We start from the raw sequence: 26,324 nt of genomic DNA, 5'->3' as shown, positions 1-26,324 counted from the left end.
CTTTTATAGACTATAATACGTTTTATAATTTGTTCCTTAAAGGTTTGGTATTCTTCTTGCTACATTTATTCCTCAGTACTTTACAATGTTGTAAGTGTGAACGGGAGCTCGTTTTATGTACATTGGTCTTCCATGTAATAGTGTTGCTGAATTCTCTCATTCTAGTCATTTTCTTCTGGTCTCCCTTGGATATGTAGACTATTATACTGTCCACAAGTAAAAGCAATTCAGTCTCTTACTTTCTGTTCTTATATGTCTCAATTTGTATTTCTTGCCTAATTGTATTGATTAGAACTTCCAGCATAATGTACTTTGATATATGTATTTGATGCTCTAAATTTACCTCTAAACATCACTTTAACTTCATTTTCTAAGACTTGACATGTAATATTTTTACCTTTGTCTGATCTAAATGTTTTGTAATTTCTACTGAGATTTCCTCTTTAACCTTTGAGGTTTGACAGTGTCTTTTTAGTTTCCAAATGCACAGGGTAAGGTTTTGTTCATTTGTTTGTTTTGCTTTTGTTTTGTTGGTTTTTTGTTTTTACTATTTATTAAGATGGACATCAGTTATAGATTATGGCTGGTATAAGAAAAAAGAGTAACAGTTGATTAAATTTTAATACTAGCTCAATGTTTTCATCTAACTCATGAAGTCAAAGTAAAGCTTTTAGAAACTTACTCTATAGGAGGTAAAACATTCAGTTTAAAAGTTTGACATTAACAATAAAATTGTTTTTTCATTTTTCTTACTTTTGTCACTCTCAATTTGTCTTAGATATTTTTTTCTGACCTATCTTCTTGTTGACTAATTCTCTCTTCAGCTGTGTCTAATCTGCTATTAATAACCCTTAGTGTTTTAATTTGTTATTGTTGGGTTTTTTATTTCCATAATTTCAACTTAATTCTTTTTATAATTTCCAATTATTTGTTAAAATTTTCCATTATATCTAATTTTATATCATTTGCTACACATCTTTCCTATACTTTTTATTGGTTGTTCTAGGGTTTATAAAATGTATCTTTAACTTATCACAGTCACATATAAAAGGAAAATAGAGATATGCCATATAAAAACTAATCAAAAGAAAGCTGAAGTGGCTATAATGATATCAGACAAAATATATTTTAAAACAAGAAATATTACCAAGGATAAAGAAGGACAGTTCATAATGATAAGAGAGGTAATTCATCAAGAGGACATTTCATTATATAGCTTTAAAATATAAAAAGAGAAAATGAATATAACTGAAAGACAAACTTTAAAAATTCATAATTATTATTAGAGAATTCAACTCTTCTCTCTCAGCAATTGATAGAACAGGAAATCAGGTAAAGATGTAAAAGATACAACACTGCCAGCCAACTTGAGCTAGTAGACATTTACAGAACACTACATTCAACATCTTAGGAATACACATTTTTTTCAAGTACATATGGAGCATTCATCAAAACAGATCATATGCTAAACCATAAAACAATAAGTCTTAATAAGTAAATCTCAATAAATTTTTAAAAGTTAAAATTATATACTTCCTAATCACCAAGTAAAAAGAAAAAAAGAAGAAGAAAAAGAAAAGAAGAGAAAATAAAATAAAATTATATAGAATATGTTCCCTGACCACAGAATTATATTGGAAAATAAAAACAAAAAGACATCTGGCAAACATCCCAAAATTTGGAAATTAAACAACATACTTCTAAAAACATCCTGGGTAAAAGAGGATATCACAAGGGAAATTAGAAATTACTTAGATCTGAATGATATTGAAAACACAGGATATCAAAAATGTAAGTTGAGGAGACAGTCCAAGGCAGCTAAAGTTCACAAGACACAAATGAGAGCTGCATCGGGTAAAAAATCCAGAGATGTGCAGAAGGACCCCCTCAATAATTTAATAAGTAATGGATCACTGCATGTGTATAAAGAAGCTACCTGAGGCCGGAGAATCATTTGAAAGAATTCATGGGAAATAGTGCCTAGAATTTAAATAGGGCTAGAAGCAGTACCTATTCCCATAAGCCAAGCTAGAACAACTCTTAATTCACATGGCATTGGATAGGGAACTCAGGAAATTCTTGCCTTAGTAGTGAGAATAATTAGCCTTAGACTGTTTAGCCTAAGCCTAATTATTTCCACCACTTTGGGTCTTGGTTTAATGTTTTGTCTACTGCTCTGAACCCATCTAACAAACCATAAAACCAAGACCCAAAGAGGTCAAGCTGCTTCCAAGTAACTTAACAGCTTCCCAGTATATTTATAGGCAAACAAAAATGTCTAGCACTCAGAAAAGTAAAATTCACAATATCTGCATTTGATCAAATATTATCAGGCACTCAGAGAGGCACAGCAAAATGACCCACAATGAACAGAATAATCAACAGAGCACAAGCCTTGGAATCCTGCAGCCTGCCTCTGAATGCTATTCACACATCAGCCTGAGGCCTTCAGCAAGCTATTTAACCACCAAGGATCCCAATTTCACGTGTGTGAAAAAGAGGAAGAGGGAAAAAGAGGGATTCAATAAGTCTTAAATTATAAAAGACCCAAATTTTATAAGACCCAAATTATTTCCAGGGATGAAAACTATAACATCTGAGATGCAAATTACATTGAATGGAATTAACAGCAGATTAGGCGTTACAGAAGAAAAAAGTAGTGCACTTGAAACATGTCAATAGAAACTACCCAAGATGAGACATAGAGGGAAAAAAAAGTAATAAAACAAATGAAAAAGCTGGACGTCGTGGCTCATGCCTGTAATCCCAGCGCTTTGGGAAGCTGAGGTGAGTGGATCACTTGAGGTCAGGAGTTTGAGATCAACCTGGTCAAAATGGTAAAACATCGTCTCTACCAAAAATATTTTTTAAATTAGCCACGTGTGGTAGTGTGCACCTGTAATACTAGCAATTTGGGAGGCTGAGGCAGGAGAATCACGTGAACCTGGGAGGCGGAGGTTGCACTGCATTCCAGCCTGGGTGACAGAGTGAGACACCATCTCCAAAAAAAAAAGAGAGCATCAGTGAGGTGCAGGACAACTTCAAACCACCTAATATATGTGTTACTAGATTCCCTGAAGGAGAAAAGGAGGGAAAACAGAAGAAAAAATATTTGATGAGATATGGCCGACAATTTTCCAAATTTGAAGACCCTATTAAGTTATTTGTTCAAACAATACATTTCTTTTCCTATGAAGAATTCTGGTGCCCATGGTTGATATCATAACTCTTTTATTTATTATTATTATTACATCAAGGAAGGCCTGAATTATCCTTAGGAAGAAATAGACTACATTTCTTTTCAACCAACCCTCCATAAGAATCATTCTTTTTTTTTTTTTTTTTTTTTTTGAGACAGAGTCTCACTCTGCCACCCAGGCTGGAGTGGGAGTGCAGTGGTGCAATCTCAGCTCACTGCAATCTCTGCCTCCTGGGTTCAAGTAATTCTCCTGCCTCAGCCTCCTGAGCAGCTGGGACTATACACACATGCCACCACATCTAGCCAATTTTTTGTATTTTTGGTAGAGACCGTGTTTCACCATATTGGCTAGACTGGTCTCGAACTCCTGACCTTATGATCCACCCACCTCGGCCTCCCATGGTGCCAGGATTAAAGGCGTGAGCCACTGCACCCGGCCCAAGAATCATTCTTTTTAACTAAAGTATATGTATAGGTTAGAAAATACACAGGCCAAGGGTATGATCTGTGGTAAGATCCTGGGCTACACGTTTTCTGTATTGCTTATAAAGGGTAAGGCCAATTATTTTTATTTTTATTTTTTAGACAGAGTCTCACTCTGTAGCCCAGGCTGGAGTGCAGTGGCACAATCTCGGCTCACTGCAACCTCTGCCTCCTCCTGGATTTAAGCAATTTTCCTGCCTCAGCCTCCCAAGTAGCTGGGGTTATAGGTGCCCACCACCATGCCCAGCTAATTTTTGTATTTTTAGTAGAGATGGAGTTTCACTATGTTGACCAGGCTGGTCTTGAACTCCTGACCTCAGGTGATCCACCTGCCTCAGCCTCTCAAAGTGCTGGGATTACAGGAGTGAGCCACCTCACCCAGCCTCAACTTCTATTTTAGATTCAGGGAGTAGATGTACAGGTTTGTTACATGAGTATATTGAATGACGCTGAGGTTTGGGGTACAAATGATCCCATCACCCAGGTAGTGAGCATAGTACCCAATAGTTAGTTCATCAACCCTTGCTCCTCTCCCTCTCTCCCCCATCTAGTGGTCCCCAGGGTCCATTTTTCCCTGTCCATATGTACCCAATGTTAACCTATCACTTACAAGGGAAAACAAGTGGTATTTGGTTTTCCATTCCAGTGTTAATTTGCTTAAGATAATGACCTCTGGCTGCACCAATGTTGTTGCAAAGGACAATATTTTGTTCTTTCTTATGGCTGTGTAGTGTTTCCTAGTGTATATGTACCACATTTTCTTCATCCAGTCCACTGTTGATGATGGACACTTCAGTTGATTCTATGTCTTTGCTGTTGTGAATAGTGCTGCAATGAACCTATGGGTGCCTGTAACTTTTTGGTAGAACTGCTTATTTTCTTTTGGGTATATACCCAGTAATAAGATTGCAGAGTCAAACAGTAGTCCTGTTTTGAGTTCTTTGAAAAATCTCCAAACTGTTTTCCACAGTGGCTGAACTAATTTACATTTTCATCAACAGTGTATAAATGTTCCCTTTTCTCTGCAGCCTTGCCAACACCTGTTATTTTTTTGACTTTTTAATAGTAGCTATTCTTGCTGGCATGAGATGTTATCTCAGTGTGGTTTTGATTTGCATTTCTCTGATGATTAGTGATATTGAGCATTTTTTCATGTTTGTTGGCCACTTGTATGTCTTCTTCTGAGAAGTGTCTGTTTGTGTCCTTTGCCCACTTTTTAATGGAGTCATTTTGTTTCTGCTTGTCAAATTGCCCAAGTTCCTTATAGATTCTGGATATTAGACCCTTGTTGGATGCATAGTTTATGAATGTTTTCTCCCATTCTATAGATTGCCTGTTTGTTCTGTTGATAGTTACTTTTGCTGTACAGAAGCTCTTTAGTTTAATTGGGTCCCATTTGTCAGTTTTTGTTTTGTCATAACTGCTTTTGGGGACTTAGTCATAAATTATTTGCTAAGGCCAATGTCCAGAATGGTATTTCCTAACTTTTCTTCTAGGATTTTCACAGTTTTAGGTCTTACATTTCAGTCTTTAATTCATCTTGAGTTAACTTTTATATATGGTGAAAATTAGGGGTCCAGTTTCAATCTTGTGCATATGGCTAGCCAGCTATCTCAGCACCATTTTTTGAATAGGGAGTCCTTTCCCCATTGCTTATCATTGTAGCCTTTGTCAAAGATCCAGTGGTTGTAGGTGTGCAGATTTATTTCTGGGTTCTCTATTCTGTTCCATTGGTCTACGTGTCTCTTTGTACCAGTACCATGCTGTTTTGGTTGCTGTAGCCTTTTAGTATAGTTTGAGGTTGGTTAATGTGATGCCTGTGGTAAAGGCAAATATTTTAGAACTAAACATAGAGATGAATAAGTTGGGGGATGAGGGGATATTTTCTCAATAGAAATGGAGAAGCCTGACCCTTTTCCTCTCCTGAGCAATGCCTATACTGAGGTGGGCCAATCTTTAGGCACAGCCAGAGTTTTTCTCAGAAATAGGTCCAGGATATCTCTATTATAGGAATAATTAAAGATTATTTCTTTGTGGTGAATATATTCCAAACAGGTGTGTTATCATAGGGCTCCCACTAGAACATCTGGCTTTAGAAAAATCACTCTTGGTGATCTTGCCAGAATAAATTTCTTGCTTGATTAATTAATATGTTCTAATTATTGGCCAAAATAATTGAGACATCAGATGGGCACATGAATCCTTACCTAGGATTTTACAGAGGGAAAGAATATATCTACCAACTCTGCATTCATTAAAATGCAGGTCTTAGGCTGGGTGTGGTGGCTCATGCCTGTAATCCCCAGCACTTTGGGAGACAGGGGCAGGAAGATTGCTTGAGCCCGGGAATTTCAGACCAGCCTGGGCAACACAGTGAGACCCTGTCTCTTTTTTTAAAAAATAAATGCAAGTCTTATATAAGCCTCGGTAGCCATAAATATATGGTGAACTGATATTCCTCTTCATAAAATCCAAATTTAAGAAAGGGTCAATAAAACTTTTGCCTCAGATGTTGCTACAGGTGAAAATTCTCAGATGTTTTTCCAACAGGCTGTCAGCTATGTGAATTTTTTTAAAATTCACCACCAGGCCAGGTGCAGTGGCTAACACCTGTAATCCCAGCTCTTTGGGAGGCTGAGGCGGGTGGATCACAAGGTCAGAAGTTCAGGATCAGCCTGACCAACATAGTGAAACCCCGTCTCTATTTTAAAAAAAAAGTTTGTTTTTTAAATCACCACCACTGTTTTTTTGGCTTGGTAGTTTTTAGTTTTTAGACTACATTATTGTTGACCATTGTTTTACAGTTAAGGAAACTGCAAATAGAGCTCCTAGCAGTTATGTAATCACTCAGTTCACAGAGCTGTATATGCCAAAGCCACAGCAAGAACTCAGTTCTTTCTGGCACCAAAACCCATGTCCTTTCCATTATCCTTTATTGCTTAAAATTACTTGTTCTCTAAAGTAATTAGGCAGAAATAAAATAAATTTGAGAAGACATCTCCAGAACTATGCTGCGGCTTTTAGAGCAGCCTATGTGAAGCTTCTTTATGTCAGCAGTTAGGTAACCGTACCAACTGTTACTGAAGATACCCCTCATCCAATCAATCCACCCATTGCCGCCAGCCGACAAAAGGACTCACACTCACAACATCTGTGACAGGGAGGCACACATCCACATCATCCAAAAGCAGTTTCAGACCACAAAGGTGTTTGAGAGAATGAGGTTCTTCAAAACGGAGTCCTGTTTTGTGTCACTCACAGTGGTATTTGGCCTGGAGGAGCCATTTCTCCCAGTCTCCACTCTTATCATTAAGATGCAAGTGTTGTGTGTGGATCCGTAACCATGTAGTCAAAGGCTCATGAAGAGTTAATATAATTGTGATGTTCTATTAGTCCTGCTTCCACAAAGCAGCACAGGGCTCTAGGGAAAGAGATTCATCCAAGATGACCCTTTACTTCCTCTTTCCCTCCCTGCTTCACTGTCTCTCTTGAGTCATGCCAGTTGGGCCAAGTTTACTGATGGGCAGGATCAACATATGTTCAGAGGTCATAACTATGGCCCTTCTATTCCATTGCCTCCTTCCATATGACTGGAGCAGTAGGAAGTCTTGTAGACATCATCGTCTCCTCAAATTTACATGCAGGCATGCTCATCATGACAGTTCCCTGTCCCTGCAGACCAAAGTGTGGTAAGACCCAGGACTTGGGGTTGGGCTAAGGAGGAGAAAAACATGCCGTAAGGCTCTTTTAGCCTTGGTCATTGCTCCAGTCAAGTTTACAAGACAAGCCTGTGGGGATTTGGGATACAAGTGCTGTGATATGCTATTTTTTTCTTTGACATTTATTTCCTGTTTCTTTATGTGTCTCTCCCTTAGAAATTTTTTGTAGTCAATGACAGGATTTCAGTATTCCTGGATCTGGCCAAAATACTATCTTAATTCTATCAAACCCCTTTTAAAAATTTACAAATTGATTTTACAAACAAAACTATGCTTATAAAATGTTGACATGGGAAACATGGGTTTTCAGTTTGTAAAGAAGAAAATTGACTTAAAATTTATTTAGAATGATGAGGAAGAAAGAAGAGAAGGTGAAAGAGGAAAAAAGTCTAAAAACAAAGTGAGGTCAAGGGATTAAATTAGGAGTTTGGGGAAGGAGAGTGAAGAAGAGAAACTGAGAAGCAGAAGGAGGAGGAGGAAGAGAAAAAACAAGGAGGAACAAGAGGAGAAGTATAAGGGGAAGAGGAGAAGAAAGAAAAAGAAGAAAAAGGGGGAAGAAGGAGGAGGGCAAAGAGGACAGGAGAAGGAGGAAGAAGGAGGAGGGGAAGAATAGAAGAGGAGGAGGAGAAATTCGTGGCTGTGTTGTTTGGGGTAAAGATAGTAATTTCCCTTTTTGAAAATAGAATCAAGACACAGGAGAAGAGTCTGTCATCAATGTCAGACAAATAGAATGTCTGGACTTAGTCACTCAAATAAAGGACGTAGCAACCACACACTCGAAGTATAGCATAAATAAATAAAACCAAATGCAAAAGAGGGACAAAGCATCTGACCTAGAATAAAATATTACTCAAGAGCCTGGGGCAGTGACTCACACCTATGATTCAAGCACTTTGGGAGGCTGAGGCAGGTGGATCACTTGAGGTCAGGAGTTCAAGATCAGCCTGACCATTGAAACTCCATCTCTATAAAAATACAAAAAGTAGCTAGGCATGGTGACACACCCATGTAGCCCCAGCTACTCAGGAGGCTGAGGTGGGAGGATAGCTTAATACTCAAAACCAAGATATAGTTCAGTTAAAATGTTGTTCCAGTCAAGCTATTGTTTCTCAATTTCAAACCCACTTTCTGTAGTTGGCTTTGTGATGTTACAACAGGGACTCTGCAAATGTTTCTTATTGCCAGCTAGGGGAAGTTCTGCCAATAGGAGGCAATAGAGAGAGGCGGCAAGGCTGAAGAGGGGACTTACCCCCTCTGTCTACTTCCAATTGTCATGTTACTGTCAGCATCACCCAGTGCTGCTTCTTTTTCACCCCAGCAGTTTCTTCTAATATCACTTGGGTCTCGTTTGCAGTTTTTCCAAATTCATAGAACCAGTCTCATTATGCCCTACCTTCTGCTCTAGAAAGACCAGCACCAGACTGCCAAAGCCTCTTTTCCCAGAGGCCTGAGGCCCTCCCCCAGGCTCTATGTTTTGATACTTCCAAGCTTTTCCCTTTGTTTCCCCAGTCTTAATGCTAGCAACTCCCACCTCAGCCTCCCGAATAGCTGGGATTACACGGATGCATCAGCACAACCAGCTTATTTTTCTATTTTTAGTAGAGATGGGGTTTCACCATGTTGGCCAGGCTGGTCTCGAACCCCTGACCTCTAGTGATCCACCCACCTCAGCCTCTCAAAGTGTTGGGATTACAGGCGTGAGCCACTGCACCCACCTTGCAACATAATTTATGTTGGGCTCAGTCTTCTTCAGAGAAACATAATGCCGGGAGACAATGGAGCACAATCTACAAAGTTCTAAGAGAAAAAAAAGTGAAATCCAAAAATATTTTAACACATCAAGATGTTCAAATATAAAGACAATAGCCAGGCATTTTCAAATACAAAAGAACTTAAAGAATACAACATCTACATGTTTTTCCTGGGCCCAGCTGCCATTGGTGGTGGAATGGGACTATGGTGGTCCTGAGCAGGGTCCATGGAGGAGAGGAGGGCTGCTCAGTGAAGGTGCCTGATCCCAGGCTGAGGGAGGAAGGTGTCCATGAAGATGGGAAGCCTGGTGTGGGGGTTCAGGGCTGAACAGGAAGAGGAAGGCATAGGGATTGAGGTAGTCTAACCTAGGGCATCAAAGCCCAAGCAGGGTAAGGAGAGTTCTAGGTGGAGTATAGGCTGGTGTGTGGAATCAGAGCCTGAATGGGATGAGGAGGGCATCCATGGCAGCGTTGGGGGCTATGGCCCAGCAAGTGGAGTCAGAGCCCAACAGGACAAAAGAAAGGTCACGATGGAGCAGCCCAGCATAAGATATCAGAGCCCAAGAGGAAGAAGACAGGCATTAGTGCTAGAGGGGAGGTGGCAGCAGAGATTGGATATTGATTGACACAGATCAATCAATATCAATATTGATATTGAGTACATACAAATGATTAATTAAGTAAATATGTTAAGACTAATGGAAGCCAGACCTCACAGTGTTGGAAAATTTACAAATACAAAAAGAGAGAAACCTAGAGTAAACCTTATGGTATTAGATTGGAATTGAAGTTATTGGTGTGAACTAAAGTTTAATACACATATAAATAGATATAGAAACAAATGTAGGTGTGTATGGATGTATGCAGCTTGTCCACTAAGCGGGCTTGAGGCAGCAATGTCCCGATACCAACAGACATGTCTACCACCAAGATCTTGGCTTCTAAATGCCATTTTCCACTCAAAGGAACCAGGGTCCCTTGGAAAAATGGCTGATTTCAGTAGCTGCAGGGAAAGTAAAAGATGAACTTAAACCATCTTTCTGTGCCAAAACAACAACAGCAACAATAAAGAAGGTCCTAAACAATAATGGAGCAAGTCAAATGACACATACGCCAGCTTCTATCGGACAAAGCAGTGACTGCTAGGTTTTGAAAGGAAGGTGAGAGTATCAAAATTTGATTTGATATTTGAGTATCAAAATAAGTGATGGCAGGAACAACCCACTGAATAAAATAGAAACCATGAGTCCATAAGACATTAATTGACTAATTAATTAATTAAAAGTTTACTGCACAGTGGAATACTTAGTTTCACATTCCTCTCCACAAAATACTTACTAATTACAAAGAGAAAAAAATAACTTTACAGATTGGAAGCTTGGCAAACACCACCTTAATCAAGTGACCAGAGTGAGCTTCATCAGTAAAGAGACAAACAGAAATGGTGTGCCACCTGAGGGGAGGCGAGGAGAAGAACCCAGCATTGGCCAGGCACAGTGGCCCACGCCAGTAATCCTAGCACTTTGGGCGGCTGAGATGGGAGGATCACTTGTGGCTAGGAGTCTGAGATCAGCCTGGGCAACATGGTGAAACACCGTCTCTATCAAAAAAATACAAAAAAAAAAAAGAATAGCTGGGTGTGGTGGTGCATGCCTGTGATCCTAACTACTTAGGAGGCTGAGTGGGAAGATGGTTGGAACCCAGGAAGCAGAGATTGCAGTGAGCAGAGATCACACTAATGTACTCCAGCCTGAGTATAAAGATCATGAAAGTCAAGAGAAGATTGAGAAAATGCTCCAGACTGAAGCAGAATAAAAAGACCTGACAACTAAATGCAATTTGTGATTTGAACTGGATCCTTTTGCTGTAAAAGCCACTACTGGGGCAACTGACAAAACTTAAATAATGTGAGAATTATGGAAATAGTGAATTGTTATTAATTTTCTGATTTTGGCCGGGCAGTGGCTCACGCCTGTAATCCCAGCACTTTGAGAGCCTGAGGTGGGCAGATCACCTGAGATCAGAAGTTGGGGACCAACCTGGCCAACATGGTGAAACCTGTCTCTACTAAAAATACAAAAATTAGCCAGGCGTGCTGGTGGGCGCCTGTAATCCCAGCTACTCAAGAGGCTGAGGCAGAAGAACTGCTTGAACCCGGGAGGTAGAGTTTGCAGTGAGCAGAGACAGTGCCACTGCACTCCAGCCTGGGCGACAGAGCAAGACTCTGTCTCAATAAATTAATTAATTAATTAATTTTGTGATTTCAATCACTGTATCACAGTTAATGTAGGGAAATGTCCTCACAGGAAATACATTCTAGAGTATTCAGGTGTGATGGGGTATCAGGTCAGTAACTTTCTCTCAAATCACTCAGAAATTGTTTTTGTATTTTTTTTGGATACACAGTAGTTCCAAATTTTCTACAGGTTTGTAATCATTTCAAAATGAAAAATAATAACTTTTAAAATGCAATTGGTCTCTCTTTGTCGGTTTATAAAATCTCCATTATATAGGAAAAAGGAAAGTTTAAATGGATGTAGTAAAATTCTTTTAAAAGACTATATATTTCATCATATGCACATATATACACACACACACACACACACACACACACACACCTTATTTTTCTGGAGAGATGCAGAAGAAAAGTAATGTGATGATCTAGGAGAGGAACTTGATAGTGGTAGGAAAGAGCTTCTGTTTTTCATTTTCTATCTTCCTGCACAGTTCATTTTTTTTTTTTTTTTACCAGTTACATGTATTACTCTAATAAAAACAAATACAGGAGGCTGGGCATGGTGGCTCACAACTGTAATCCCAGCACTTCGGAAGGCCGAGGTGCGGGGATCACTTGAGGTCAGGGGTTTGAGATCAGCCTGGCCAACATGGTGAAATCCCATCTCTACCAAAAAATAAAAAAATAAGCCATGTGTGGTGGCGCATGCCTGTAGTCCCAGCTACTTGGGAGGCTGAGGCACGAGAATCACCTGAACCCAGGAGGCGGAGGTTGCAGTGAATTGAGATTGTGCCACTGCACTCCAGCCTGGCAACAGGATGAGACTGTCTCAAAACAAAACAATAACAAAAAAAAGCTAATACATAATAAATAATGTCAGAAATTTTTATTTTTCTCTCTATAGTTAAGGCAAAAAGTGAATATGGATCAGCCTCATCAATTAAGTAATAATCTGGGGAGCAGAAAGTCTTTACCTGGTGTTTATTTACTTTAGGCTTTTTAATTTAAAGATCTATGTGAGGGATTGTTCTTGGTTATCAACAAGGATTCTAGAACGCATAGACTTTAAAGCAGTTTTATCAGGACCTTGCAGCTGACAAAAGCCTCTTATTTATTAATTTAGCCTCTGTTTCGACGACTTTTTTCTCACCCAAACTTTACCCTGTGGAATACTTTTTAAAATCAACCCTTCTGTTTGGGTCAAAGTCCTTTGACAAGCATCAGACTTAGAGCCTTTGAACGTAATCAGTTTAAATGGAATTTAAAGTTGGTAAATCCCTGTGTATTTTCTTTCCTATTTCTTTACAAACTGCCTTCTCTATAGAGTCAAGGGGCTTTTTCTGTTTTTGTTGTTGCTTTGGCTTCCTGAAAACATCCTTGTAAAATCAAGAAAGTCTAGGCAACGCCTGCACTTACTCAAACATGGAAAGGTGAACACAGATTTTGGGTTTCAGTCATCTCCTGATATGGAAAGAAAAGTGCCTCCCACCCTCAGGGCACTTTAAAATGACAGTTTCAAAAGGCACTTCAGGTGAAAGTGTAAATGAAGTTTCAAAAGACCATCAGACAGCAAGAAATCATTTATAAAAATTTCCAGTCCTTTGGCGATGCAGAACAGAAGTTAAGTGTTTGGGTGCCTGTGCCAGACAGACATGAATTTGAATCCCAGCTTTACCAGCTACTTATAATGTGTCCACAAGCACATATTGTCATTCTAATTCTAATCTAATTCTAACTCTAATCTAATTTCTCCAAAACCCAGTTCATTTATCTATGAAATTGAAATAATAAAAGTACCTAACACCTGGAATTACCATAGATTTATTTAAAATAGGCCAGGCACAGTGGCTCATGCCTATAATCCCAACACTTTGGGAGACCGAGGCGGCAGATCACCTGAGGTCGGGAGTCCAAGACCAGCCTGGCCAACATGGTGAAGCCCGATCTCTACTAAAAGTACAAAAATTAGCCCCAGGCGTGGTGATGGGTGCCTGTTATCCCTGCTATTCAGGAGGCTGGAGCAGGAGAATTGCTTGAATCCGGGAGGTGGAGGTTCCAGCCATCTGAGATCGTGCCATTTCACCCCAGGCTGGGCAATAACAGCAAGATTTCATCTCAATAAATAAATAAATAAATAAATAAAATAATACATGTCTGTTACAAAGAAAGCATTTAATAAATATAAGTTGTTTATTACTTTTTAAAAATAATCGTCACTGTCTCAATTTATATTCCCAAACTCACCATTCCAATTATGGGTTACAATAGGCTCAGGGGGCCTAGCATAGTGGCTAACGTCTATAATCCCAGCACTCTGTGAGGCCAAGGCAGGTGGACTGCTTGATCTCAGGAGTTCAAGACCAACCTGGGCGACATGGCAAGACCCCTGTCTCTACAAAAAAAATACAAAAATTAGCCGAATGTGGTGGTCCACACCTGTCATCCCAGCAACTTGAAAGTTGAGATGGGAGAATCTTCTGGGAGGCAGAGGTTTCAGTGAGCTAAGATTGAGCCACTGCACTCCAGCATGGGTGACAGAGCGAGACCCTGTCTTAAAACAAACAAACAGGCTCAGTGTCCACAATTCGAAGGGTAAAAGTAGGAGGGAAATGGCTACTTTCTATATGCACCAAGCTATTCATCCAAAGAATGACAAGAGGGACAAGGAGCCAACCACCTTATTATAACACTAGCCCAGGATGGACTCTGTCGGGGAAGTTCCCCTTGGAATATGTGTCCATTAGACTTACCAGTTAGTAAGTCCAGATTGCAGTTATGAATACAAGTGGTGAGAAGTTTCCTTCTGAATTTTTTTTCTTTTGAGATAGAATTTTGCTCCGTCACCCGGGCTAGAATGCAGTGGCACAATCTAGGCTCACTGCAACCTCCAACTCCTGGGTTCAAGCGATTCTGGTGCCTCAGCCTCCCTGGTAGCTGAGACCATAGGCACATGCCACACGCCCAGCTAATTTTTGTATTTCAATAGAGACAGGGTTTCACTGTGTTAACCAGGCCGGTCTTGAACTCCTGACCATGAGGATCTGCCCACCTCAGCCTCCCAAAGTGCCCTTCTGAAATTTAAATAACTTTTTCTCCAGTTCCACATTAGCTCTAAGTAGAGCTCCAAGACCTTCTCCTTGCCCACCTCCATGCCAGCCCTGGAATTCAGTGTTCCAAAGAGCATTAATTCCCACACTCAACAAGGATTTATGGAGTTCTTACTATGTGCCAGGCCCTGTGCTAGACACCGGGCATAGAGTGGTCAAGGCACACAGGAGCCCTGCCTTCATGCAGTTCATGCTCTATGAGGAGGTATGTTCAACAGATCATCACCCTGATAATCAGTTGCTCAAAAACATACATTCTCTGAAAAAGGACAGGGGATCCCGGTGCCATCGGAACAGGGGGACCTGTGTGGGTGGGACATGCCTGCCCCCTGCCAGCCTCCAGGGGCCTGGCCAGGTTCTCCGCAGACTGCCTGCCCTCCTCAGGAGTGGAGGAGTCTCTGGGCCCCAGGAGGATTCCCTCCCAGAGACTCACACAGTGCTCCTTGCTCATGTGTTATCACAGCCCTGAAATGACTGAAAGCAGGCATTCTCCTGTACCTCAGTGTGGGGGAGCTTCCAGGCAGGCTCTGAGTGTGGAGCATGGGGTGGTCAGTGCTTCTGGATGGATATAGGGACTATCATTAGTATCCTAATACTTGGTGATTTTTTTTTTTTTTTGAGATGGAGTCTCACTCTGTTGCCCAGGCTGGAGTGCAGTGGCATCATCTTAGCTCACTGCAACCTCCTCCTCCTGGGTTCCAGCAATTCTCCTGTCTCAGCCGCCTGAGCAGCTGGGATTACAGGCTCCTGTCACCATACCCGGCTAATTTTTGTATTTTAGTAGAGATGGGGTTTCACCATGTTGGTCAGGCTGGTCTCAAACTCCTGACCTCAGGCGATCCACCCGCCTTGGCCTCCCAAAGTTCTGGGATTACAGGTGTGAGCCACCATGCCCGGCCAATACATGGTGGGAGGGAAAAATCTCAAACATAAAATCGATGCAGAGTCCACTGACTCTTACAGATCTAGATATACCCTTACTGGAGAGAGAACTCCGATGAGAAAATGCTGGCAAATTACCATTTTTCTAATTGCTAGTTAGCCTGGCACTTGGTGGGTTTTCATCCAGTTTATTAAACTCTTAATTAATTTTTGTTTATAATAAAAATATAAATGAGTTTGAAAGTTTCCATTTTTTAAAGTTACCCTTGTTTTTCAAAGGTATTTTCTAAATAGATCTTTAAAGGACAATTTAAACTGAATGTAAGGAATTCACACATGACAGGTGACCGGTCTTCATGCAGGCTGATTGGTAGCGTGCTGCCAGCACAGGGCTGGGTGATGCATACACCTTAAGCTGGGGTCCCTGGGGATGTAGTCAAAGGGCAGTGAGGTGCCGCCTGTGTGAGCCATCAGAGGTAAGCGGCTGGCTGTGGCAGCAGCACAGCAGGAGCATCTGGGCTGGTTCTCTGTGATGGTTCTCGACTCCCCTCCTTTCATCTGGAAAGAAGCCGCTGACCCTGACAGCCCACCTAGGGCACATTGAGTGGCTGCATTGGTGCTGTCACGTGTTTAAGGCTCTCTGTCCAGACTTCAACACTGGTTTCTTTTCAATTTCAGAGGACTGATGACTTCCTCAACGCCCCTGCCATCAGGCTGAGGGTGATGGTCACGTCCATTTCTTACGTAGCAATTAAATCAGATTGTCCCACTGCGGAGACCTGTAGCTTCTGACAAGCTTTCTTCAAGGGGAAAGGAGCAGTGACAAGTCGTGTGTGGGAAATGGATTTGAGAATGCTGTGAGTGACCCCTGGAGGCCGAGGGGGCAGGCTTCGGGCATGAACTGAACTCCAGACCCCGCTTTGTGCTAGTCAGTGTCATCTTGCCTACAAACTGTAAGACACGTTTTCTTTTGTGTTTGTTTTTGTTCTTTTGCAGCACTCACACCTTTGACAGCCTTTTGGAAAGGAATTTGTCACATACAGTGTAGCACTGTTCTTTAACACTGGCATAACGTTTCCAGGAAGTTTTCCTTTTTTATATTTAAAATGTTACTTTTCTGTATGATGTGCATGCAAGTTTACCATAACTCTTCTTAAACTTCTTAGCGCCATTTCTAGTATATTCCTGTAAATGTCAGTTACTGCAAATGAGTCCAATGTAAGTAGTTTTAGCTTGTTTATTGCAATGCTGGCCTCAACACAACAGAATAAAAATGGTAGGAAGAACTCTTTGATGTTTCTGGTAATCATGGACCCTTCTCCTGGAGCATTTCTTTTGTCTTCATAATAAAAAACAAAAAAAAAAAAAAAAAACAGGGTAGAGCATGATACTCAGACAATAAAAATGTGAAAGATTGTGTATATGCAAGATGTGGGGTGAGGACGGGGGGTGGAGCAGAGAGTGGGGCACAGACAGAAAAGGGCATGGGAAGAAATGGGAGAGATAAACAGGGTCTTCTCATCCATTTTAGGGATGTGGGGCTTTATTATAAGGAAAATGGAAGACCACTCAAGTATTTAAGCAGTATAATGTCATGGCCAAATGTACCCTTTCTAAAACGACTCCGGCTGCTCCGTGTAGAACAAATTAGAGCAGAGCAAAAATGAAGGAAGACCAATTGGGAGGCAAGAGAAGGCGACGACTTAACCTCGAGAAATTGCTCTCTCTGCCATGGAGCACGTGGACTAAGTACCAAATACCCAGATAACTGAACACGCAGCTTTGGTGGGAGACGTATAGCTTTAAGGCTTATATTCAGTTAACCAGGAAAGTGGATCATGCCAACGCAGAATTTTATTGCCTTAGTCCAGGAGCTCTGTAACGGTCTCTTTAAGCTGTACAGGAATGAATAGAGGAGCTAGTGGCTGGGCCTGGTGGCTCAATTCTGTAATCCCAGCACTTTTGAGATGGGTAGATAGCTTGAGCCCAGGAGTTTGAGACCAGCCTAGGAAACATGGCAAAACTCCATCTCTACAAAAAATACAAAAATTAGCCAGGCGTAGTGGCACACACATGTGGTTCCAGCTACTTCAGAGGCTGAGACAGGAGGATTACTTGAGCCAGGAGGTCAAGGCTGCAGTGAGCCACAATTCTAGCCTGCGTGACAGAGTGAGAATCTGTCTCAAAATAATAATAATAATGGCAGAAAACTTATCAAATGTATTGAAAAACAATAACCTAGCTAGGCACAGTGGCTCACGTCTGTAATCCCAGCAAATTTGGGAGGCCACGGCAGGTGGATTACTTGAGGTCAGGAGTTTGAGACCAGTCTAGCCAACATGGTGAAACTCTGTCTTTATTAAAAATACAAAAATTGGCCTGGCGTGGTGGCACATGCTTGTAGTCCTAGTTATTAGGGAGGCTGAGGTGGGAGGATCACTTGAACTCGGGAGGTGGAGGTTTCAGTGAACCAAGACTGCACCACTGCACTCCACCCTGGGCAACAAAGCGAGATCTTGTCTCAAAAAAAAATAAAAAATCATCTGGGCATTGTGGTGCACACCTGTAATCCCAGGCCGAGGCATGAGAATTGCTTGAACCTGGGTGGTGGAGGTTGCAGTAAGCTGAGATCATGTCACTGTACTCCAGCCTGGGCAACGGAGCAAGACTCTGTCTCAGAAAAAAAACAAAGACAAAAACAAAGCAATAACCTACACGTCCAGAAGCTAAATAATCTCCAAGTAAGATAAACTAAAAGAGATTTGCAAAGAGACACATAATAGTGAAAAATGCTGAAAGTAAAAGACAAGGAGAATATCTTGAGAGCAGCAAGAGAAAAACAACTCATTGGGAACTTGCAAGAGAAGCCTTAAAAGATTAGCAGTTGGCTTTTCAGCAAAAACATTACAGGTCAGAGACAGTGGCACACAAAGAAAAGAAACTGTCAACCAAAAGTCCTATGTTTAGCAAAGCTATCTTTCAAAAATGGAGGCAAACAAAAGACTTTCCCAGATAAACAAAAGCTGAGAGAATTTGTTGCTAGCAGACCCACCTTACAAAAAATACCCAAGGACATCCATCAGGCTAGAAGCAGATGATCTCATGTTAATTTGAATACATACACACACAAAAACAAAGGGGACTAGTAACAATTTTTTTTAATGTATAAGTGCATATTTCTGTCCTCAGAACTGATTTAAAAAGCAATCATACAAAAAAATATATATGATATATAATGTGATGTTAGGCCTATAACCTATAGAAATGTAATGTTTTTGTCAATTATAGCACAAAGGGGTGGATGGGAGCAAAGCAGAATAGAGCAAAGGACATGACTACAGTTGATAAAGTAATAATTATAACAATATATTGCTGAGATTGTAACATTAATAGGTGTGACATATGTAACAATAATATATTGTATAATATAAGATATAATACATATCATAATACTCAAAAGAGAAGAGACTAGAGCTATATGTGATAATACTTCTATGCATCGCTGGTAATAAGCTATCTGTAGTGAGCTGGTAAGCTAAGATGTATATGGTAAATCCTAGAGTAACCACTTAAAAATAGTGAAAAAGCATTAAAACGTTAAAGAAATTAAAGTGCTAAGTTAGAAAATATCCACTTCATGCAAAAGAAAGGAGTAAGACAGGAATAGGAAAACAAAAATGTATAAGACATATAGAAAACAAAATGTAAAATGACATGTAACTCCAACTATATCAATAATAAATAGGAATGAATTAAACAATCCAATCGAAAGACAGAGATTGTTAGACTTGCTGTTATAAAAATTAACATTATCCAACTATGTGCTATCTACAGAAAACACAATTTAGTTTCAAAGATACAAATAGATTGAATAGAAAAGGATGGGAAATATGTATTGGGCAAACAGCTACCACAAGAAAGCTGTATGGCTATCCTAATATCAGAAAAACATAGACTTTATTTATTTATTTATTTATTTATTTGAGACAGAGTCTGGCTCTGTCACCCAGGCTGCAGTGCAGTGGTACAATCTCAGCTCACTGCAGCTTCTGCCTCCCAGGTTCAAGCAATTCTTGTGCCTCAGCCTCCTGAGTAGCTGGGATTACCGATGTGTGCCACCATGCCTGGCTAATTTTTTGTATTTTTAGTAGACACAGGGTTTCACCATGTTGCCCAGGCTGGTCTTGAACCTCTGGCCTCAGGTGATCCACCTGCCTCAGCCTCCCAAAGTGCTGGGTTTACAGGTGTGAGCCGCCATGCCCATCCCCCAAATAGGCTTTAAAAAAGTTATTAAAGAGGGACATTTCGTAATAATAAAATGCTCAATCTATTTGGAAAGTATAATTATAAGCATGTATGTATGTACCTACAGAGCATCAAAATACGTGAAGCAAAAACTGTCAGACATGGAGGGAGAAATAGAAAACTCAACAATAATAAGTGAAAGCTTCAGAATTCCACTTTTAATATTGGATCAAATAACTCAGTAGAAAATAAAGGAAATAGAATATTTGAACAACACTACATACCAACTACAACAAACAGACATCTGTAGAACACTCCACTCAACAACAAAACATGCATTGTTTTCAAGTGCACATAAAACATCCCCTGGATAGACCATATGCCAAGCCATAAAACAAACCTCAATAAAATTTAAAGAATAAAAATAATGTATAGTATATTCTGTGACCACAATGAAATAAAATTAGAAGTCAATAGCAAAATAAATGTGAATAACTCTACAAATATGTGGAAATTAAACAGCACACTCCTAAATATGACCTATAACCAATGGATCAAGGAATAAATAAAAAGGGGAATTTAAAAAACTTGGAGATGAATGAAAATAAAGACCCCATATACCGAAATTTGTGGGGTGCAATTATCAGAGAAAAATTCGTATTTGTAAAACCCCTACTTAAGGAATGAAGGAAGATCTCAAGTCAATGACCTAATCTTCCACCTAATCTAAGACACTAGAAAAAGAAAGACAAGGCAGGGTGCGGTGGCTCATGCCTGCAATCCCAGCACTTTGGGAGGCCGAAGTGGGCAGATCACCTGAGGTTGGGAGTTTGAGACCAGCCTGACCAACATGGAGAAACTCTGTCTCTACAAAAAAAAAAAAAAAAAAAAAAAAACCAGGTGTGTTGGCACATGCCTGTAATCCCAGCTACTTAGGAGGCTGAGGCAAGAGAATCGCTTGAACCCAGGAGGCAAAGGTCGGGGTGAGCCAAGATTACGCCATTGCACTACAGCCTGGGCAACAAAAGTGAAACTCCATCTCAAAAAAAAAAAAAAAAGAAGGAGAAGAAGGAGGAGGAAGGAAGGAAGGAAAGAAAGAAAGAGAGAGAGAAAGAAGGAAAAGGAAGACTCAACTAGAGCAAGCAGAAGAAAAAGGAAATGATAAAGCTTAGAGTGGAAAATAGTGAAATAGAAAATAAACAATAGAGAACACCACAAAAAATTGGCATAAGGTCAACAAAACTGACAAACCTTTAGCTAAATTAACCAAGAAAAAAAGAAGACTCAAATTACTAGAATCAGAAATGAAAGAGGGAACATTATTGTCAACCTTACAGAAACAAAAATAATAATAAGGAAATACAATGAACAATTGTACATCAACAGAATAGTTAACATAGATGAAATGAACAGATTCTTAGAAACCCACAAACTACCAAAACTGACTCCAGAAGAAACAGACGATTTGAACTAGCAATAAAAAAAAATACCCACAAAGAAAAACCCAAGCCTAATTAGCTTTCCCACTGATTCTGCCAAACAGTTAAAGAAGAATTAATCTCAGTTATTCACAAACTCTTCCAAAAAGCAGAAGAGGCTAAACACTTCCCAATTCATTTTATAAGGCCAATATCCCCCTGATGCCAAAACCAGACAAGGACACGACAAGAAAAGAAAACCAGAGAAAAAATATATCTTATGAATATGGATGTGAAAATCCTCAACAATTGGGAATGATTGTATGTGGAAAAAGGAAAAAGAATCCTCAACAAAATACTAGCGAACCAATTCCCGCAGCATCTAAAAATAAGTATACACCATAACCAAGCTGGATTTCTTCCTCAAGCAAAAGATTAGCTCTGCATCTAAAAATCAGTTATTGTAATACCTCATACCGGTAGAATTTTTTAAATCACACGATTATCTCAATAGATGCAGAGGAAGCATTTGACAAAATCAAACATTCTTTCATGATAAAAACACTCAACAAACTAGGAAGAGAACTTCCTCAACCTGACAAAGTGCCTTCATGAGAAACCCACAACTATCACACTAAATGGTAAAAGACAGACATTTTCTTTCTAAGATCAGGAAAACGACAAAGATGTCTGGTCTCATCACTTCTGTTCAACATTGTACTGGAGGTTCTAGCCAGGGAAAGAGTCAAAAGAAAAAGAAAAAGAAAAGGAAATGGAATGTATCCAGATTGGAAAGGAAGAAATGAAAATATCTCTATTCACAGATGGCACAGTCTTATATATGGAAAATCTTTCTCCTTGAAGTCTGGGTGTTTGGTAAAAGATTTCTTTTAAAAAAGAAAATCCTAAGGAATCCACAGACAAATGTATAAACAGAATGTGGTATATCCATATAACAGAATATTTGGTCATTTAAAGAAATGAAGTATTGATACATGCTACTTGAATGAACCTCAAAAACATTATGCTATGTGAAAAAAGCCAGTCACAAAAGTCCAGATATTATATGATTCTATTTTTATGAAATATCCAGAAAATCTATAGAGAAAGAGAGGTCGGGCGCGGTGGCACACACCTGTAATCCCAGCACTTTGGGAGGCCAAGGCAGGCGGATCACTAGGTCAGGAGATCGAGACCATCCTGGCTAACAAGGTGAAACCTCATCTCTACTAAAAATACAAAAACTTAGCCAGGTATAGAGGCACGTGCCTGTAGTTTCAGCTACTCAGGAGGCTGAGGCAGGAGAATCACTTGAACCCGGGAGGCAGAGGTTGCAGTGAGCCGAGATCACACCACTGAACTCCAGCCTGGGTGACAGAGCAAGATTCAAACACAAAAAAAAAAAAAAAAAAAAAAGAACAAAAGGAAGTAAATTACGGGATGGGGGGCAAGGGAGGTGAGGAGAAAAGGAGGGGGTTATCTTAGCTAAAGGGTATGGCTTATTTTTTTTTAGATGATGAAAATGTTTTAAACTTGTAATGATGGCTGCAGATATGTGTGAATATATTAAAAACATTAAAACCATTAAATTATATACTTCTAATGGTGAATTGTATATTATGTGAATTATATCTGAACAAAACTGTTAAAAAAGCAATAAAATGCCAGCCAATATTTACCTCTGTCTAAACTATCCCTTGGAGAGAAAGAGTTCCTAAATCCTTAAACATGAAGATGAGCATTGAAATGCATTTTCTATAATCCAGGCTTCCTGTAGATATGTAACATCCAAAAGCCATGCAAAAGGCAGACGTATCAAGATCCTTACACTTAGGGTAAGAATTTACCCTAATTGTACTCATCCATCCATCTACTCACATTCCAGAAAACAAATCTTAGTCACTGAGAAGTCTGGCAGAATTGAAAAAAACAATGCAGCCATACACGCCAAGCAGCACAGAGTAATGGTGGCGCTATGCACCTGTTTACCAAGCCGTTTGGAGGAACCGACCTAAAGCCAAGAGAGCTTGCAAATGTTCATCCCAGCACCCATCTAAATTATGATTTCTCTCCAGATGCCCTCAGACTCCCATTTAAAGTTCATTCTAGGATGGGTGTGGTGGCTCACACTTGTAATCCCAGCACGTTAGGAGGCTGAGGGCGGGCAGATCACTTGAGGTCAGGAGTCCAAGACCAAACTGGCCAACATGGCAAAACCCTATCTCTACCAAAAATACAAAAATTAGCCAGGTCTGGTGGCAGGTGCCTGTGAACCCAGCTACTCAGGGGACTGAGGCAGGAGAATTGCTAGAACCCCGGAGGCAGAGATTGCAGTGAGCCAAGATCACGCCACCGCACTCTAGCCTTCTAGCCTGGATAAGAGTGAGACTCCGTCTCAAAAAAAGAAAAAAAAAATCCTACTTTGATCATTAGAAGAAACCTCCAGTAGGTGATTGGATCTCTCTAGCTTTTAGATTCATACCGACACGGAACTTTAAAACGAAAAGCAAACAAGCGAGCGGCACAACCCCCTGCAAGATTAGCAATACATCAGACAAAATCAGAAGGAAGTTCTAAAACCCCAAACCTGAGTCCAACAGCCCCTAGTGGGAGGCCCTAGGCTTTCCTGTGAAGATCAGTGGTGGAGGCAGATGTGGAGATGACATTGCCCACGGTCCAGGTTTGGCACATTTTCATCTCCATCAGCTTCTAGGCCCTCTACCCTCAATACATCAGGTTTCATGGTGCCTACACTTTTCTCCAGCTGGAATCAAGAATCCCTCCTTCGTTGCTCATTTTGTTCAAATAACGCAAATCTCTGGTTTGGAATGCCTGGGCTCAAGCAGGCCTCCCACCTCAGCCTCCTCAGTAGCTAGGATTACAGGCAGGCACTATGGTGTCCAGCTTGTTTTACTTCTTCTTCTTCTTCTTTTTTGCTTCAATAAACTCCTAAGTTATACACCAAATTCAAAATATAATCAATTCCATATTTTAAAGATCAGTTCAATTTGCAGAAGAATAGATATCATATTATTCTGGTTATGGTATATACACATGCACACACACACACATGCACAGAGAAAGGCTGTCACCAAGTTGTGGTTCTCCCTGCGATTAAGGCAAGCCAGGGCAGATACAGAGCAGGTGACAGTAGGGTTTATGAAGAACCAGTGGAATGGGGCAGGGAGGAGAGGCAAAAACAACCTTTCAAGTTTTGCCTTAGTATTAGCTTGAACCATATAAAACTGTCATTTCTTTTATTTTTTTTTTTTTTTTGAGATGAAGTCTCGCACTGTCACCCAGTCTGTAGTGTAGTGGCGCGATCTCAGCTCACTGCAATCTCCGCCTCCTGGGTACAAGTGATTCTCCTGCTTCAGCCTCCCGAGTAGTTGGGGCTACAGGTGTGCACCGCCACGCCCAGCTAATTTGTTTGTATTTTGTATTTTAGTAAAGATGGGGTTTCACCATGTTGGCCCAGAGGACTTGATCTCCAGACCTCATGATCTGCCTGTCTCAGCCTCCCAAAGTGCTGGGATTACAGGCGTGAGCCACTACGCCTGGCCAAAACTGCCATTCTTAAAGGTCAAAAACAGGTATCATCAATTTCATGTCATTTTCGTCTTTTGCAATAGAAATATTCATGTGATGAAAAACACTGCTGAAGAAAATGGACCAATCACATAATAACAATACAAAATCAGGTGTCTTCTGTTTGAAACTAGACCCACTGGTTTGTTTACTGCTCGCTAAACTTTATCCTCACTCTCTCTCTGATGATGTATAGCTCTGAGTCTTTCAATCCAGTATTTTCAGGCAGATCTTTTTATCTCTTGACCATCGGAATATTTGCTTTAGCAGCGTGGGATGATGAAAAAAGACTTAGAGTCAGGCCATCTGGAAGCTAAAATATCATGACTCTGGGCAAGACTGAGTTTTAATCTTCTCTTATGTTGAAATGGAGATTAAAATATTAACTTCACAAGGTTAATGTGAAGATTAAGTAAGATGTGTAGTGAAAGGAGAGTTAGGTGGTTTCTGGCACGTGGTAGATATTCAATAAGTTATTTTCCTTCACTTAGAGTTAAATTTTCTAGAACAGCACAAGAGCATTGGCAGCTCTTCACTGATTTGTCGGTAACCTTTGTCCTCCTTTGGACAGAGACCAGTTAGGCACCAAGTTACATAAGCCCATAGAGATCTGCACTTATTGATGACCCAAAGTTGGACTTTGATCTCTAATGCAGGAATGAGGGTAGACAGAAACAGCCCCTGACAAACCAAATTTTCTGTGACATAAAACAAGACTCCGAGTCGGGCCCCTTTCTCTTTAAGTGATGATGCTACATTGGTCTGATACCACATTAGATTAGATGGATGTGTTCCAAGCACACAGGAAGATAAACATCAACCTTTGCACTGATGATGGGGTTTATGAAGAACCAGGAGGAAGCCTCAAGAAGCTGTAAGTCCTGGTGCCTGGCTGTAATCGCTTTTTTTTTTTTTTTTTTTTTTTTTTTTTTTTGGCAGGGGACGAACAGAGTCTCACTCTGTTGCCCAGGCTAGAGTACAGTGGCTCGATCTTGGCTCACCACAACCTCCACTTCCTGGGTTCAAGCGATTCTCCTGCCTCAGCCTCCCAAGTAGCTGGGACTACAGGCATGCGCCACCATGCCCAGCTAATTTTTGTATTTTTAGTAGAGACAGGGTTTTACTATGTTGGCCAGGCTGGTCTCGAACTCCTGACCTTGTGATCTGCCCACCTCCACCTCCCAAAGTGCTGGGATTACATGTGTAAGCCACCACGCCCGGCCAGAAATGCAACTTTAACATCAGGTAGTTCCCTGCCTGCTCATCCCTCAACCTCAACAGACTCGCTACAATTAAGGCGAGGCAGGGCAGGTGTAGAGCAGCTGTTCCCAAATTCTTCAGAGTTCCCTAAGGATCTTTCAAAGAACGGAGTACTTGGGACTCACTCCAGACCTATCCAAGGAAACTCTCCAGAGGTGAGCCAAGGGGTCTGTAATTTTCAATAAGCTCCCCAGGGCATTCTTTCACAACCAGACTGGCACCATTTGTGGGTGGAGGACAGAGGAATAGGGTCCATCAAAATCCATTCATATAAGAGTCAGTATAGGGAGTTTCCCAAAGTGATTAGTTCAGGTTATCGCACATTGAGGAGGAAGAAGGTGAGAGTCATACTGAATATACTTTTAAGTTTAGAGAAAAGGATGTTTAGATTTGAAAATGTGTTGTTTTGAGTAAAGGAGTTTAAGACAAATAAATA

At 40.4% G+C, this 26,324-nt stretch overlaps 1 protein-coding gene across 1 annotated transcript in view; it reads right to left on the bottom strand.

Moving 5' to 3' along the window:
- Positions 1 to 26,324, bottom strand: part of SMIM35 (small integral membrane protein 35) — a 76,879-nt gene that overhangs the window by 12,538 nt on the left and 38,017 nt on the right. The window contains exon 3 of the mRNA XM_032285366.1: positions 10,603 to 10,752. Within this exon, the coding sequence (XP_032141257.1) occupies positions 10,603 to 10,636 (34 nt within the window). The 5' untranslated portion in view covers positions 10,637 to 10,752. The remainder of the gene's footprint in view (positions 1 to 10,602; positions 10,753 to 26,324) is intronic.

The sequence above is a fragment of the Sapajus apella genome, unplaced genomic scaffold (assembly GCF_009761245.1).
Source record: "Sapajus apella isolate SASKATOON/1434 unplaced genomic scaffold, GSC_monkey_1.0 scaffold16, whole genome shotgun sequence".
Taxonomy (NCBI): domain Eukaryota; kingdom Metazoa; phylum Chordata; class Mammalia; order Primates; family Cebidae; genus Sapajus; species Sapajus apella.
The sequence above is the reverse complement of the archived record's forward strand: the minus strand, read 5'-3'. Positions and strand labels throughout refer to the sequence as shown.